The following is a 12,473-nucleotide window of genomic DNA, read 5'->3' as shown; positions in this document are numbered from 1 at the left end:
TTAAAATGTAAAAGTCATCTGGAATAATCCAGAAAGTGTGGTATTGGCATTAACAAGAGACAAATAGAGTAATAAAATGGGATAGAGTCTCGACAGAAACAATTGACCTTACAGTGTCAACTGACTTTTTAAAAAATTATTATTTATTTATTTTGAGAGAAAAGAGAGAGAGACAGAGACAGAGAGGCAGAGAGACAGGGAAAGAGAGAATCCCAAGCATGTCCCATGCTTACAGTGGAGCCCTACCTGGGGCTCGATCCCATGAACCCGAGATTATGACCTGAGCCAAAATGAAAAGTCTGGTGCTTAAACGACTGAGCCACCCAGGCGCCCCTGACTTTTGACAAATGTAAAACAGCTATTCAGTGGGGAAAAAATTCTTTCAACAAATAATGCCATAACATGTGTTATATAAACATAAGGGAAAAAAACTTTTGACCCATCCTCATGCCATTCACAAAACATAAACTGAGGTCGACCACTGATCTATATGCAAGCTAAAATGACAGACTTCTAATTTTTTTTTTTTTAAATTTCTGAGAGAGAGAGAGACAGCGTGAGCAGGGGAGGGTCAGAGATCAAGGGAGACACAGAATCTGAAACAGGCTCCAGGCTCTGAGCTGTCAGCACAGAGCCTGACGCGGGGCTCGGACCCACAAACTCTGAGATCATGACCTGAGTCGAAGTCGGACGTTTAACCGACTGAGTCACCCAGGCGCCCCTGAAATGACAGGGAATAGAGGTGAGTATCTTCATATCTTTGAAGTGGACAAAGGTTTCTAAGACTCAGAAGTATTGACAATTAAAGGGGAAATACATAAATAGAACTTCATCTGAAATTAAAATTTCTGCATATAAAAAGACACCATTAAGAAAATGGAAAGGCAAGCCATATACTGGAAGACAATATTCACAAAACATATATCTGACATAGGACTTGTATAAAGACATGCTAAAATTAATGGTAAAAGGACAAACAACCCAAACAAAAAGTAGGTAAATGACTTATAATTTACAAAAGACCATTTGGGAGTGGCCAATAAGCTCATGAAAAGATACTGAACATCATTAGTCATCAAAGAAATGCAAATATAAACAACAATGACATACTATTTAATTGCCATTATAATGAAAACACCAAATATTGGCAAAAATATGGAACAATTGGAATGCTCATACATTGCTGATAAATAATTGCTTTTTAAACTTTTTCTTACAAAGTTTAATATTTGCCTATTCCATGATCCAGAAATTTTATCTCAGAAATAGAACTGAAATCAATGTCTGCAAAAAGACTTGTACAAAAATTTACAATAGGAGCTCTAATCATAAAAGGTCCAAACTGGATGACATCCAAATATGCAACCGCAAAGAAGAATGAAAAAACAAATTGAGGTATAATTATATAATGATACTATTTAAAAATAAAAAGGAGCAAACTACTGAAACATACAACAACATGGCTTTGTCTCAAAAGTCTTATATTGAAGATAAGAAGCCAGACACAGAAGAGTACATACATTCTAATTACATTTATGTAAAATTCAAGAATGGAAAACTAAGCTATAGTGATGTAAATCAGAACAGTGGCTGCCTCTAGGGATAAGAGATTGACTGTAAAAGAAAACTTTCTGATGAGGTTGAAAAATTCTATATATTATTTCACATGATGATTATATAGGTATGTATAGTTGTCAGTCTACTATAATCTCATAAATCATAGTAACTCAGCAAATTTTTAGCAAATGTGGAGTATCTCAAAAGCAACCATGGCGGGAGGGGGTGTGTGGAAATCATCTACAAAGGAAATGTAACTATACTGATGATTAATAATATCAAATTAACAGAGTAGAAAAATTTTTTCATAATCTGAGAGAAAATAACCATGAAACTAAAATTATTTACCCATCAAAATGTCTTTCAGGAATAAAATTTAATAAAAACATTTCATGACAAACAAAAGCTTAATATTTATTATTGACCGATTTTCTCACTAATGGAAATTCTAAACAAAGTATTTCAGGGAGAAATAAACTCAGGTAGCACTGAGACATAAGAAAAATTCTTGTATAAATGTAAAATACAGGTAGAGTAATCAAATTTGAGAGTGTAAAAATAAACTAGGGCTAAAATATGGAATATAATGGCATACAAAACTGATAGAGGTATAATATCAGAGTAAAGTATTCAAAAGATTATTATATTGTTCAAGAGAAGAATAAATGTATTGGTTAAATTTAGACTTGATACATCTAAAATTATTGGAGTATCATGTAAGATAGACATACAATTCATAATTTTGAAACAAGTATGAAGGAAAATTGAATCAGGAAAAAAAGAACAAGAAAAAAGGAGAAAAGAACTGACTAGAATGACAATATTGACTGAGGCATGATTAGGATTAAAATATTCTAAAGATGTAAAGGGTCTTAAGCAGATAAAAGGAAAGCACATTAATTTTTTTCATAAATATAAATGTAAGTAATCACAGTAAACATAAATGCACTAATTTGGCTGATTAAAAGCCAAAGATTGTCATACTAGAAAACACAGAAAATCCAGCTTCAAGGCATTCATTAATGAAACACTTAAAATATAAGTTTATAGAAAACTTGAAAAATCAATGGATAAAGACCCATGAATATATCAACATGAGATAAAACAGAACATGAGGCAAAAAATGAAAAAGGATTACAGGTAAGAAGCAAGGTCACTACAAATAAAGTTTCAATTCTTCAAAAGGGGTCAGTAATCCCAAAGTTATATACACCTCAAATATAACCTCGAGATGACCTCGAAATCTGAAATAAAAACTTAGGTACCTCTGAGGAAAAGTGACACATCTACCATTCTAGTGGCACATTTGGCAGAGCCCTCTCATTAATTGATAGATCAAACCAACAATGAGTCAAGTAAGCACACAGAAGATCTGGACAGTTGACTTAACAAATCTGATCTACTTTTGTGTGATTATAGTATCTGATCTAACAGTAGGAAAATGTATTTTCTATGGGTACACATGGGATATTGTGAAAACTGACTAGACACTAGGTCAAAAACTTACTCCAGCAATTCTTGTCCCAATACAGTCAGGTTATAATTAAAAACATTCATAGGTTTGTAAATTGAAATATGCATTTAAAAAACAGTTTTTGAGAGAAAGAGAGCACGAGTGGGGGAGAGGAGCAGAGGGATAGAGAGAATCTTAAGCAGGCTCCACACCCAGCACATAGCCTGACATGGGGCTCGATCCCACGACTGTGAGATCATGACCTGAGCCAAAATCAAGAGTCAGATGCTTAACCAACTGAGCCACCCAGGTGCCTCCAAAAATGCCTTTCTAGCGAACTCATTGGCCAAACAAATTGTAGCAAGGATTAGAAATTTATTTCTGAGCAATAAAGAAAACCACACTTAGGATGTGTTTGCAATATTTGTTGAATACAGTCACAGAAGTATGTAGAAGAAAAGTGATTGCCTTAAACACGCATATTAGAAAAAAAGAGAGCCTCAAGCCTAATGGGCTAAATAGCCAATTGAAGTTTTAGAAAAACAAATTCAACGAAATCATAGAAAATACGAGTCAAGATAAAATAGACTGTAATAGACAAGCTCAAAAAGTCAAAAGATGGTTCTCTTGAGAAGACTAATAAAACAGGGGTACCACATGGACAAGGAAACAAAGGAAGGCACAAATTAAATTATTAGAAATGTTAAAACAGAAGTGTAACTACAGCCACCTCCGACTAAAAAATACAGGAGAATATTACAGACAACTTTATGATATTAAAATTGATACTAAGATTGCTAACTGAAGACATAAATACATTTCTGAAAAAAATACTACTTACAAAAATGGATTTAACAAGAATTGGAATTCCAAAATAGCACTATAACCATTAAAAAGTGGACCTAACACTTAGGAATACTTCCTCCCCCCCCCCCCCCCCCCGCCCCCGTCCCATGAAATCCGGATCCAAGTAAATTTTAGCGCAAGCTTCCATCAAATACTCAAGGAACATATACTTCCAGTGTAACACAAAATCTCTCAGAATAGAGAAGCATGACCACTCCTAAGTTACATGCTGAGTCTAGCACACTCCCGATACCGAATGTGAAGAATGACAGTACACAGGGAGTAAGACTGAAGGCCAAACTCACTCGTGACATCCACACCAGAAAGATCTGAATGGAACAGCAGCAAGGAAAATCCATCAATGTACATGAAAGAGAATTCACCAAGAATTCTGGAATAGCTGGCCTATTCCAGAAATACTAGGTTAGTTTAATATAGAAATATTAATAATGATTTTCTTCATTAACATGGTAAAACAGAAAAACCAGATGAACTTTGAAGTGTAAGTAGAAAAACCTTAAATGAACTTCAGCACCGATTCATAAGCAAAATTCACCGTCAACTTGGAATAAAAGGGAACATCCTCAACTGGGTAGAGGTTAATTCATAATTGGTAATAAATATTCTGCAAAATTGTGAGAGCCTCCCTTTTAAAATCAGGAATAAGACAAGGAGGCCTGCTTTCACCCTTCTAGGAAACATTGTGTTTGAATATTCTAGCCACGCAGTCAGAATAAAAGAAAGAGAAGATATACTTAATTGGAAAGGGATTAAAAAAAAAAGTCAGTATTTGTAGGTGATAGGATTTGTAAAAATTCCAAGAGAATATATAAATAAATTATTAGAATTAATATAGGAGTTTAGCAAGATTGCTGAATAGAAAACTCAATATTCAATAGTAAGTTGTATTCTATACCACAGGAAGATCTGGATAGAAAATGTAGTTTCAAAAAACTGCATGTAATAGAGACAAAAATATAAAGCATCTAGGAATAGGTCTAATAAAAATGTCCAGGCACTTTTTGAAAAATTACAAAATATTTTTGGCAGACATATAAAAAGACCAAAATATATGGAAGGTTATATACTGTACATGAGCTGAAACTCTCCATAATGATTTAAATATTTAGACACATTATAAGAATCCGTATGATGAGAGTTTTGTGGAATTTGACAAACCAATTCTAAAAACTCATAGGCTCAAGACAGAGCTAAGAGACTCCTGGGAAAGAACAAAAGTTGGGGTCAGAGTGGGCCAGGCATTTGCACTGTCATTCATCAAGATTTGAAAAATGAAATTGTAGCAATAAAGATAATGTAGTATTTATTAAGTAAACAAATAGATCAGCCGAACAGAAGAGCCAGCTGGGAAGAAACACATAAATACATGGAAAATTGATCTATGACAAAGCAGACACTATAGGTAAATACATTATTCAATAAATGGGTCTGATGAGATTAATTATTCACATGGAAAAAAAATAAAATTTATCCATATCTCCAAGTGTATTCAAAAACTAATTCCAGATGGATTAAGGACCTAACTGTGGAAGTCAAAACTATGTGCAACTTTCAGAAAACAACATAGGAGGCTATTTTTATGAACTTAGAGAAAAAGATTTCTTAAATTGCTTTAAAAAGTCACAAACCAGGGGCGCCTGGGTGGCTTAGTCGGTTAAGCGTCTGACTTTCACTTAGGTCATGATCTCGCGGTTCGTGGGTTCGAGCCCCACGTCAGGCTCTGTGCTGACTGGCAGCACAGAGCCTGGAACCTGTTTCAGAGTCTGTGTCTCCCTCTCCCTCTGACCCTCCCCTGCTCATGTTGTCTCTCTCTCTCTCCTAGAAATAAATAAAAATATTTAAAAAAAATAAAATAAAAAAATAAAAAGTCACAAACCAATTAAGGTAAGAGCTGGTAAATTCTTCTATGATAGCAAGGACCTCTGTTATCAATAGAGATCATAAGAAGTGAAAAGTTGCATGAACTGGGATAAAATTCTTTCAATATATATATTGAAATATATAATGTCCTAGTCATTAGAATGAAACCTTGTAAATTATTCTGAAACATAAGAATAACTCAATAATGGGTAAAAATGCTCATTGAGCAGGGAGGGAAGAAAAGTTCCTCATTAATAAATGAAAATATGCTCGATAGTAATTAGGGAAATGCAAATAAATAGCACAATGACACAACTGCACATCTACTAGACTGGAAAGTTAAAGTCAGGTAATGTTGAGGGTTGGTGAGGAGGTAGCACAACGGAACACTCACCCACTGCTGGTGTAGATGTAGATTTGAATTATCTTTTCAAAAGGCATTTAGGCATTACCAAGTAAACTTGAACAAATGCATATCCTACTTTTAGTCAATTGTACTTTGAGGTCTATATCCTACAGAAGCTTTCATTTCTGTGCATCAGAGTAGGACATCCTAAACAATAATGTACATATGACGACTCAGAATCTTGTTAAAATGCAGGTAACAATCTAGGAGGTCTTGAATGAGGTCCCAGATTCCGCATTTCTAAGTAGCAGATTCTACAGTGCTGGTAATGTTCTCTTCTGTGACTTGTGTGATGAATACACGGGTATTAGTTTCAGTGCATCCTTTACATGGTATTTTTACAGGTGACAGATTGTGAACATTTTTACCACTTACATGACAGAAAAACACTTAGCTCCCACTGAGCTGTCTCTTTGGGTTCACCTGCCCCCGAGAGAGGTGTTTCTCCTTCTGATTTTGCTTCCACGGTTCATGACCAGATCAGAGAAGTGTGAAGGCCCATCTCCTTCACCAGCTCTCCGGGCTCAGTGTGTGTGAGTGAGATTGGAAGCCTGTGAAACTGGATATCAGTGCTTTTTTGGTAGATTCTCTGCTCTGATGGCCCCCTGGTTGCTGCTTGGAGGAAGCAGAAAATAACCCATTTGGACAGAGAGCCAGGTTCTATTCTCCAATTCAGCTGTACTAGGAATTTTTATCCCCAAACTACCCTCTATTTCTCAGTTGTTTCAAAACCCACAAGAGGAAGCTGCAGATTGGTATCTCTGAAATTCCCAACGAGGACAGAAGCCTGCCAGGTTCAGGAGCAGCAGAGACCCAATCCTTGCTTCTTGGTATGAGTCTGGGAAGGGGCAGTATTTCCGAGGGGAATGGAATGTGTACTCCTGGAAGGGGTGGCTAAAATCTAGGTATCGGGGCTTCTAGTTCAAAAAATGCATATAAGCTGCAGAGCCATCTGACTTTTAAGGGACCACGTGGACCAAGACAACTATCAGCAACAACCACGCTTTACAGAAGACACAAGCCTTTGGATCGGGTCTGCCTGGGTCACGTGTCAGTCCTCAAGGGATCACTGTGGGCCAATGAAAGGCGAGGTTGAAGAGTCCTCTGGAGAGCAGGGGCCACATAATACACAGTTCCCTGTACCCTATCCGGGCTTAGGATATTGCCATGACTGTGACACTGAAAAATATTCTGATTCATTGATGGTTTTAACTTATCAAATGACTTTCTGATCCAGTTAATTATTTTTTCCTGTACCAGTCTCCTCTTTCTAGTTACTTCCATTCCCTCTCATGTTACAATGGGTTGGAGAAACTATGTATATAATGGAAATAAAAGAGGACTGCAGTCTGAAAAACCAGCATCAAATCCCAATGCTGTCTATTAGTAGCTGTGTATTATTATCCAAATTATTTACCCTATCCAAGCTTATATTTCCTCATTTATAAAGATAACAATACTCACATTAGTGTTTATTATGAAAATTGAGAGAGATAATTTACATCAAGTACAAACATTAAAAGTATAGTGGTTGCTACTCTTATTTTTATTGTTTGTTTCCCAGTATTAGTCTGGCACTTTACTTGAGGGTACCTTGATTGGTGAGTGAAAAGCTTATATGAAAAGTATGATGTAGATAATCCATATTGTGGTTAATTAAAAAATTAAATCTAAATATTCTGAGAAAGCATTAATTATCTTTGTATTCAAGACTGCCTTACTTACATAACTTTATGATACCACAGGAAGCAGATATGAGAATTTTCCACAGACAAATTGCGTTCTTCATCTGAGTCCTAAAAGAAAATGCCAAAGAAACTATGATATATGAAGGTAACTTTAAGTACAAATTTGGATACAGGCAGAAAAGTCACAGAGGCACTAAACTAATGATCTAAGATGAGAGGAAGTGTAATGAACACATTTGGGAATAGAACTAATGAATATTCATGTAATACTGGTTCAATTCAGTAGCTACTCTCTGTACTTATGAACTTACTACCGTGAGTGACAAGTTTGTTATATCTGTGTTTGGAAATGGTAAAACATGTATGTATTGGTCTTCACACCCAGTTCCTGCTCATCTTTGGTCTTTGACCCGGTTCCTGAGGTAGAGCTCCTACAACTCTCATAATCTCCTGAATGATGGTGGTGGGGGGGGGGTGGGGAGGTGAGGTGGGGGAGCGGTGACACAGAGCTCCTCAGTCCCTTTTGTTCTAATGAGGCAACTCAGGGTGGGACCCTGGATGGGAACTGATCACTAGAAAGCCCAAGCCATGATTAGAAGCTTGGAACTTTTAGCTCAACCTCCCACCCTTTGGAGAGAGGAAAGGGACTAGAAAATGAGTTAATGATTGATCACGCCTATGCACTGGAGCCCCACAAAAACGAGTTTGGTAAACATGTCCACATGCTGGCAGCGTGACACAAACCAGCACCACGGGGTCGGGAGCTCTGTGCACAGGGCCCTTCCGAAGGCCTTCCATAAAGCCTCTGCCTCCTACAGCTCTTCTCTGGCTCTTCACCTGCATCCTTTATCATATCTTTTATTATAACCTCTAAATGTGTTTCCCTGAGTTCTGTGACCTGGTCTAGCAAATTATTGACCCTAAGGAGAAGGTTCTAGGAACCCGGATTTATGGACAGTCGGTCACGAGGACAGGTGACAAACTGGGACTTGCAATTGGCATCTGAAGTGGAGCAGTCTCGTGGGACCGAGCCCTTACCTTGTGGATGGGAAGTTAACTCCAGGTAGAAAATGCCAGAACTTTGAATTGTATGACACTCAGCTGGAGTCAGAGAATTAGTCAGTGTGGAAACCAACCCCCTATACCTCATGTGGTAACAGAATGTTCTTGTGAGTGTATGAAGGAAAATAGTGAGTTTTCCTGGACAGTCTTACTCACTGAAACACAATTCAGTTCATTTCCTTCTTTGATGGTTCTGAATCAGAGACGATTTTGCTCACCAGGGGACACCGGCAAAGCCTCGAGACATTTTGGGTTGTCATCTCTGAGTGCTTTTGAATGGATTTCTAAAGTCACATGTACATACTTAAAGGTTATAAGATCTGATGGCACTGTCCATAAATGACAAAGATATTCTTCTCTATGCATGTGTTTGTGTGTGTGTATAGCATTGCACATTTGGGCTTCTAACACGCAACAAAAGGAAAAGGAGTAAGCCTTTACTTCCTCGGAATTGTGTCCATGAAACTGGTAAAGATTCATAAACTCAAAGCCCTCAAATTAAAATATTTTTCAATCGACAAGTTTTGAAACAATGAATTAATAATCATTTGGCCTCTTCCGCATCACTCTACTTGTTCTCTGAAAATGAAGGTTAGGAATTCAAAAGAAGCCACAAGCTCCAAAATAAAGTCAAGATGTGTCACACGGAGTCTCTCTGGCAGTGGCGTCACACACACTTGTGTGGGAATATCAGCTGTGAGTGTGTGGCCGGCACGTGGTACTAATTAGTAGAGAGCCAATGTTATTAACGCTTAACTTCTCTTTTTGTAAACCAGAGAGGATTCAACATCACTCTCCTGCATGTGCATTCACAAATACTTTCTTGAATCGAAGGAAACAGAGTAAAAAGAAACTTGCTAGAAATGGCTTTGTAATCCAGGGAATCGCTATAAGTATGTGGCACGAGACCCACTCACTGGGGAATACTGTTACCAGTAAGGTGGTAACTGGGGCTTTCACACACTTCTTGGCAAAAAGGCCAAGGTGCAAATCACATACCAGTTCATAACTTTTAATCTGCTGTGAGATATATCTGAAAATTAGAGGCGGATTGACAATAACTTAAACATTCCTCTTCTCTAGGATTAACACATACTATTTAGCATGGATTAAATTAGGTTGAAAGCTCAAAATAAGGCAAAGAAAATGTAACGGAGATAGTTACTCAAGATTTAATAAGTTATCATTAAAATCAACTCACTGGGCCCACAACAATTGGCCTTATTGTCTGAATGCCAGGAGAAGAACACCGCAGCTCCGTCTGGGGTGAGCTAGTATTTACAAAGAACAGAAAGAGAAATAAGCACACGGGTTAGAAACTGTCCCCCCCCCCCACACTACTTTTTAAGCCTAAAAACATTAATTGTATGCTAATAAGAAAAATAAAAAATACAGCAATATTTTACATTTATCCTATTTTCTTAAATTTTTTTTTAATGTTTATTCATTTTTGAGAGAAAGAGAGAGAGATTGAGAGAGAGAGAGAGAGAGAAAGAGAGAGAGAGAGAGAGAGAGAGAGAGAAGCTGGAGTAGATAAAGAGGGAGACACAGAATCCGAAGCAGGCTCCAGGCTCTTAGCTGTCAGCACAGAGCCTGAGGCCCGGCTCGAACTCATAAACCTGGAGATCATGACCTGAGCCAAAGTTGGATGTTTAACTGACTGAGCCACCCAGGCGCCCTATATCTTATTTTCAAAGAGATTTTGTCTTTCTTCTCACATCTATTTACTGAGAAGCAATTTACATTCAGTCATGGCGTTAAACCTGGCTGTCCATGCTACATGAATACTTTTTTATGTGTAAATACATGCATTATATTGACATTAGCAGCAAAGATCTTACCTTTTATTTTTCACAGAACAAGTTGCTGGCACACTCCACTCAGAAAATGATGTTCCTTCATACTCTAACTTAATCTAAAAAAGAAGGTAAAATAGTTCAAACAAAAAATCTGCTCCAGGATTCTTTACCTGAGTACTCAGATACAGGGTTCACTTTTCTGTGTCCGTATCATTGAAAGAATGACTAAACATTTTATTGCTTTAAAATTGTACAAAATAATAGGCAAAGGAAAAGTAACTTAGCTTTTCCAAGAGACTTCAGTAGTCTCCCTCAGAAACTGTAAGATTTCTTCGGAGTTAAGACGACAGAGAAGTAGGGGCTGAGATTGCCCTGGTCCCTCAAACACAGCAGTGACTGAGGTCAGATCGCTTGGAACACCCAGGAAATCGATCTGCAGGGTGGCAGAGGGATCTCTACAGGCGGAGGGAGACATCTTGGCGGGACTGAGGTGGGTGTATAGGAAGTGGTAGAGATAAAGTGGCACCTGCTCAGAAGGGACGGAGGCCTTTCTATGCAGAGGCAGAAGGGAGCGGAACAGAGAGAGCTTGTAAAAGTCGGCATTGAGTTATCACAAAAGGAAAACCTCTCTGGACTGTGGGTGGGGGAATGAGAAATATGGAGAGTGCCAGTTTCTACTTTGCAAACAGCTTTAGGAGCTGAAACTCAGAGGTTTCTATAGTGCACGACTTTCTCTGGAGCTAAGCCAGGAGCCAAGCAGGTGCTCCTGGGGAGGGGGAAGCCGGACCAGAGCGCAAGGCAGTGTCGGGATCTCTGGGCACGCTGGAACAGAACAGTCCCCTTTCCAGAGTACTTTGGGAAGAGGGTTTATTGCCTCCCCAAGGACAAAAGACCCTGCAAGTGCCAGCCAAAGACTTTTTTTTTTTAAGTTTATTTATTTTGAGACAGAGAAAGCACAAGTGGGGGAGGGGCAGAGAGCGAGGGGGACAGAGGATCAGAAGCTGGCTCTGTGCTGACAGCAGAGAGCCCAAGGTGGGACTCAAACCCACAAACTGCAGGAGCACCTGGGTGGCTCAGTCGGTTAAGCGCCCGACTTCGGCTCAGGTCATGGTGTCACGGTTAGTGAGTTTGAGCTCCGTGTCAGGCTCTCTGCTGTCAATGCAGAGCCTGCTTCAGATCCTCTGTCTCCCTCACTCTACTCCTCTTCCAGCCTCTCTGTCTCTCAAAAAGAAATAAACATTAAATTAAAAAAGAAAAAAACACCCACAAATTGCAAGTTCATGACCTGAGCCAAAGTCAGAAACTCAACTGACTGAGCCACCCAGGGGACCCCTGCCCCCACCGTCAAAGGCCTTTTATCAGCAGAGTGGAGTGGCTGCACATCAGAACAGGGCCCCCGCTGTGTGGGATCCTTTAAGACTGGGTTTTGAATCCCAGCTGGGCTCCTAGAAGGCACTGGAGAACTGTGAGGAACAGGGCAAGCTGAAGGCCCAGGCTATTCTGTGAGGGCTGCCTGAGCAGTGGGGTTCGAGACACCCCGTGTGGGGAGGAGAGGTTGGGTGTCACCATTCTCCCCATCACCAGCACGGTGGGGCTTCTGAGAGCAGCGCAGCGGCGCCCCCTGGCGCGGGACCCCTTACACCAAACCCCGCCCTCGGAGCCTGCTAACTGCAGAGCTACTGGAACAAGGCTGACACTGAGCCAGAGCCCCTCCCCCAGGCCACGCGGCCGCCAGTCCCAGGCGCCAACAGACCACGTGTGCTGTTGCTGTTGTTGGCCCG

At 39.2% G+C, this 12,473-nt stretch overlaps 1 protein-coding gene across 4 annotated transcripts in view; it reads right to left on the bottom strand.

Moving 5' to 3' along the window:
- Positions 1–12,473, bottom strand: part of CATSPERE (catsper channel auxiliary subunit epsilon) — a 151,842-nt gene that overhangs the window by 124,877 nt on the left and 14,492 nt on the right. For all 4 annotated transcript variants that reach the window (XM_039237502.1, XM_039237501.1, XM_039237505.1 and 1 more), the window contains exons 3-5: positions 10,735–10,808; positions 10,095–10,164; positions 7,869–7,939 (exon numbers count right to left, since the gene is read on the bottom strand). In XM_039237502.1, coding sequence (XP_039093433.1) covers positions 7,869–7,939; positions 10,095–10,164; positions 10,735–10,808 — 215 coding nt within the window. The remainder of the gene's footprint in view (positions 1–7,868; positions 7,940–10,094; positions 10,165–10,734; positions 10,809–12,473) is intronic.

This window comes from Hyaena hyaena, unplaced genomic scaffold (assembly GCF_003009895.1).
Source record: "Hyaena hyaena isolate Hyena2069 unplaced genomic scaffold, ASM300989v1 scaffold_127, whole genome shotgun sequence".
Taxonomy (NCBI): Eukaryota; Metazoa; Chordata; class Mammalia; order Carnivora; family Hyaenidae; genus Hyaena; species Hyaena hyaena.
The sequence above is the reverse complement of the archived record's forward strand: the minus strand, read 5'-3'. Positions and strand labels throughout refer to the sequence as shown.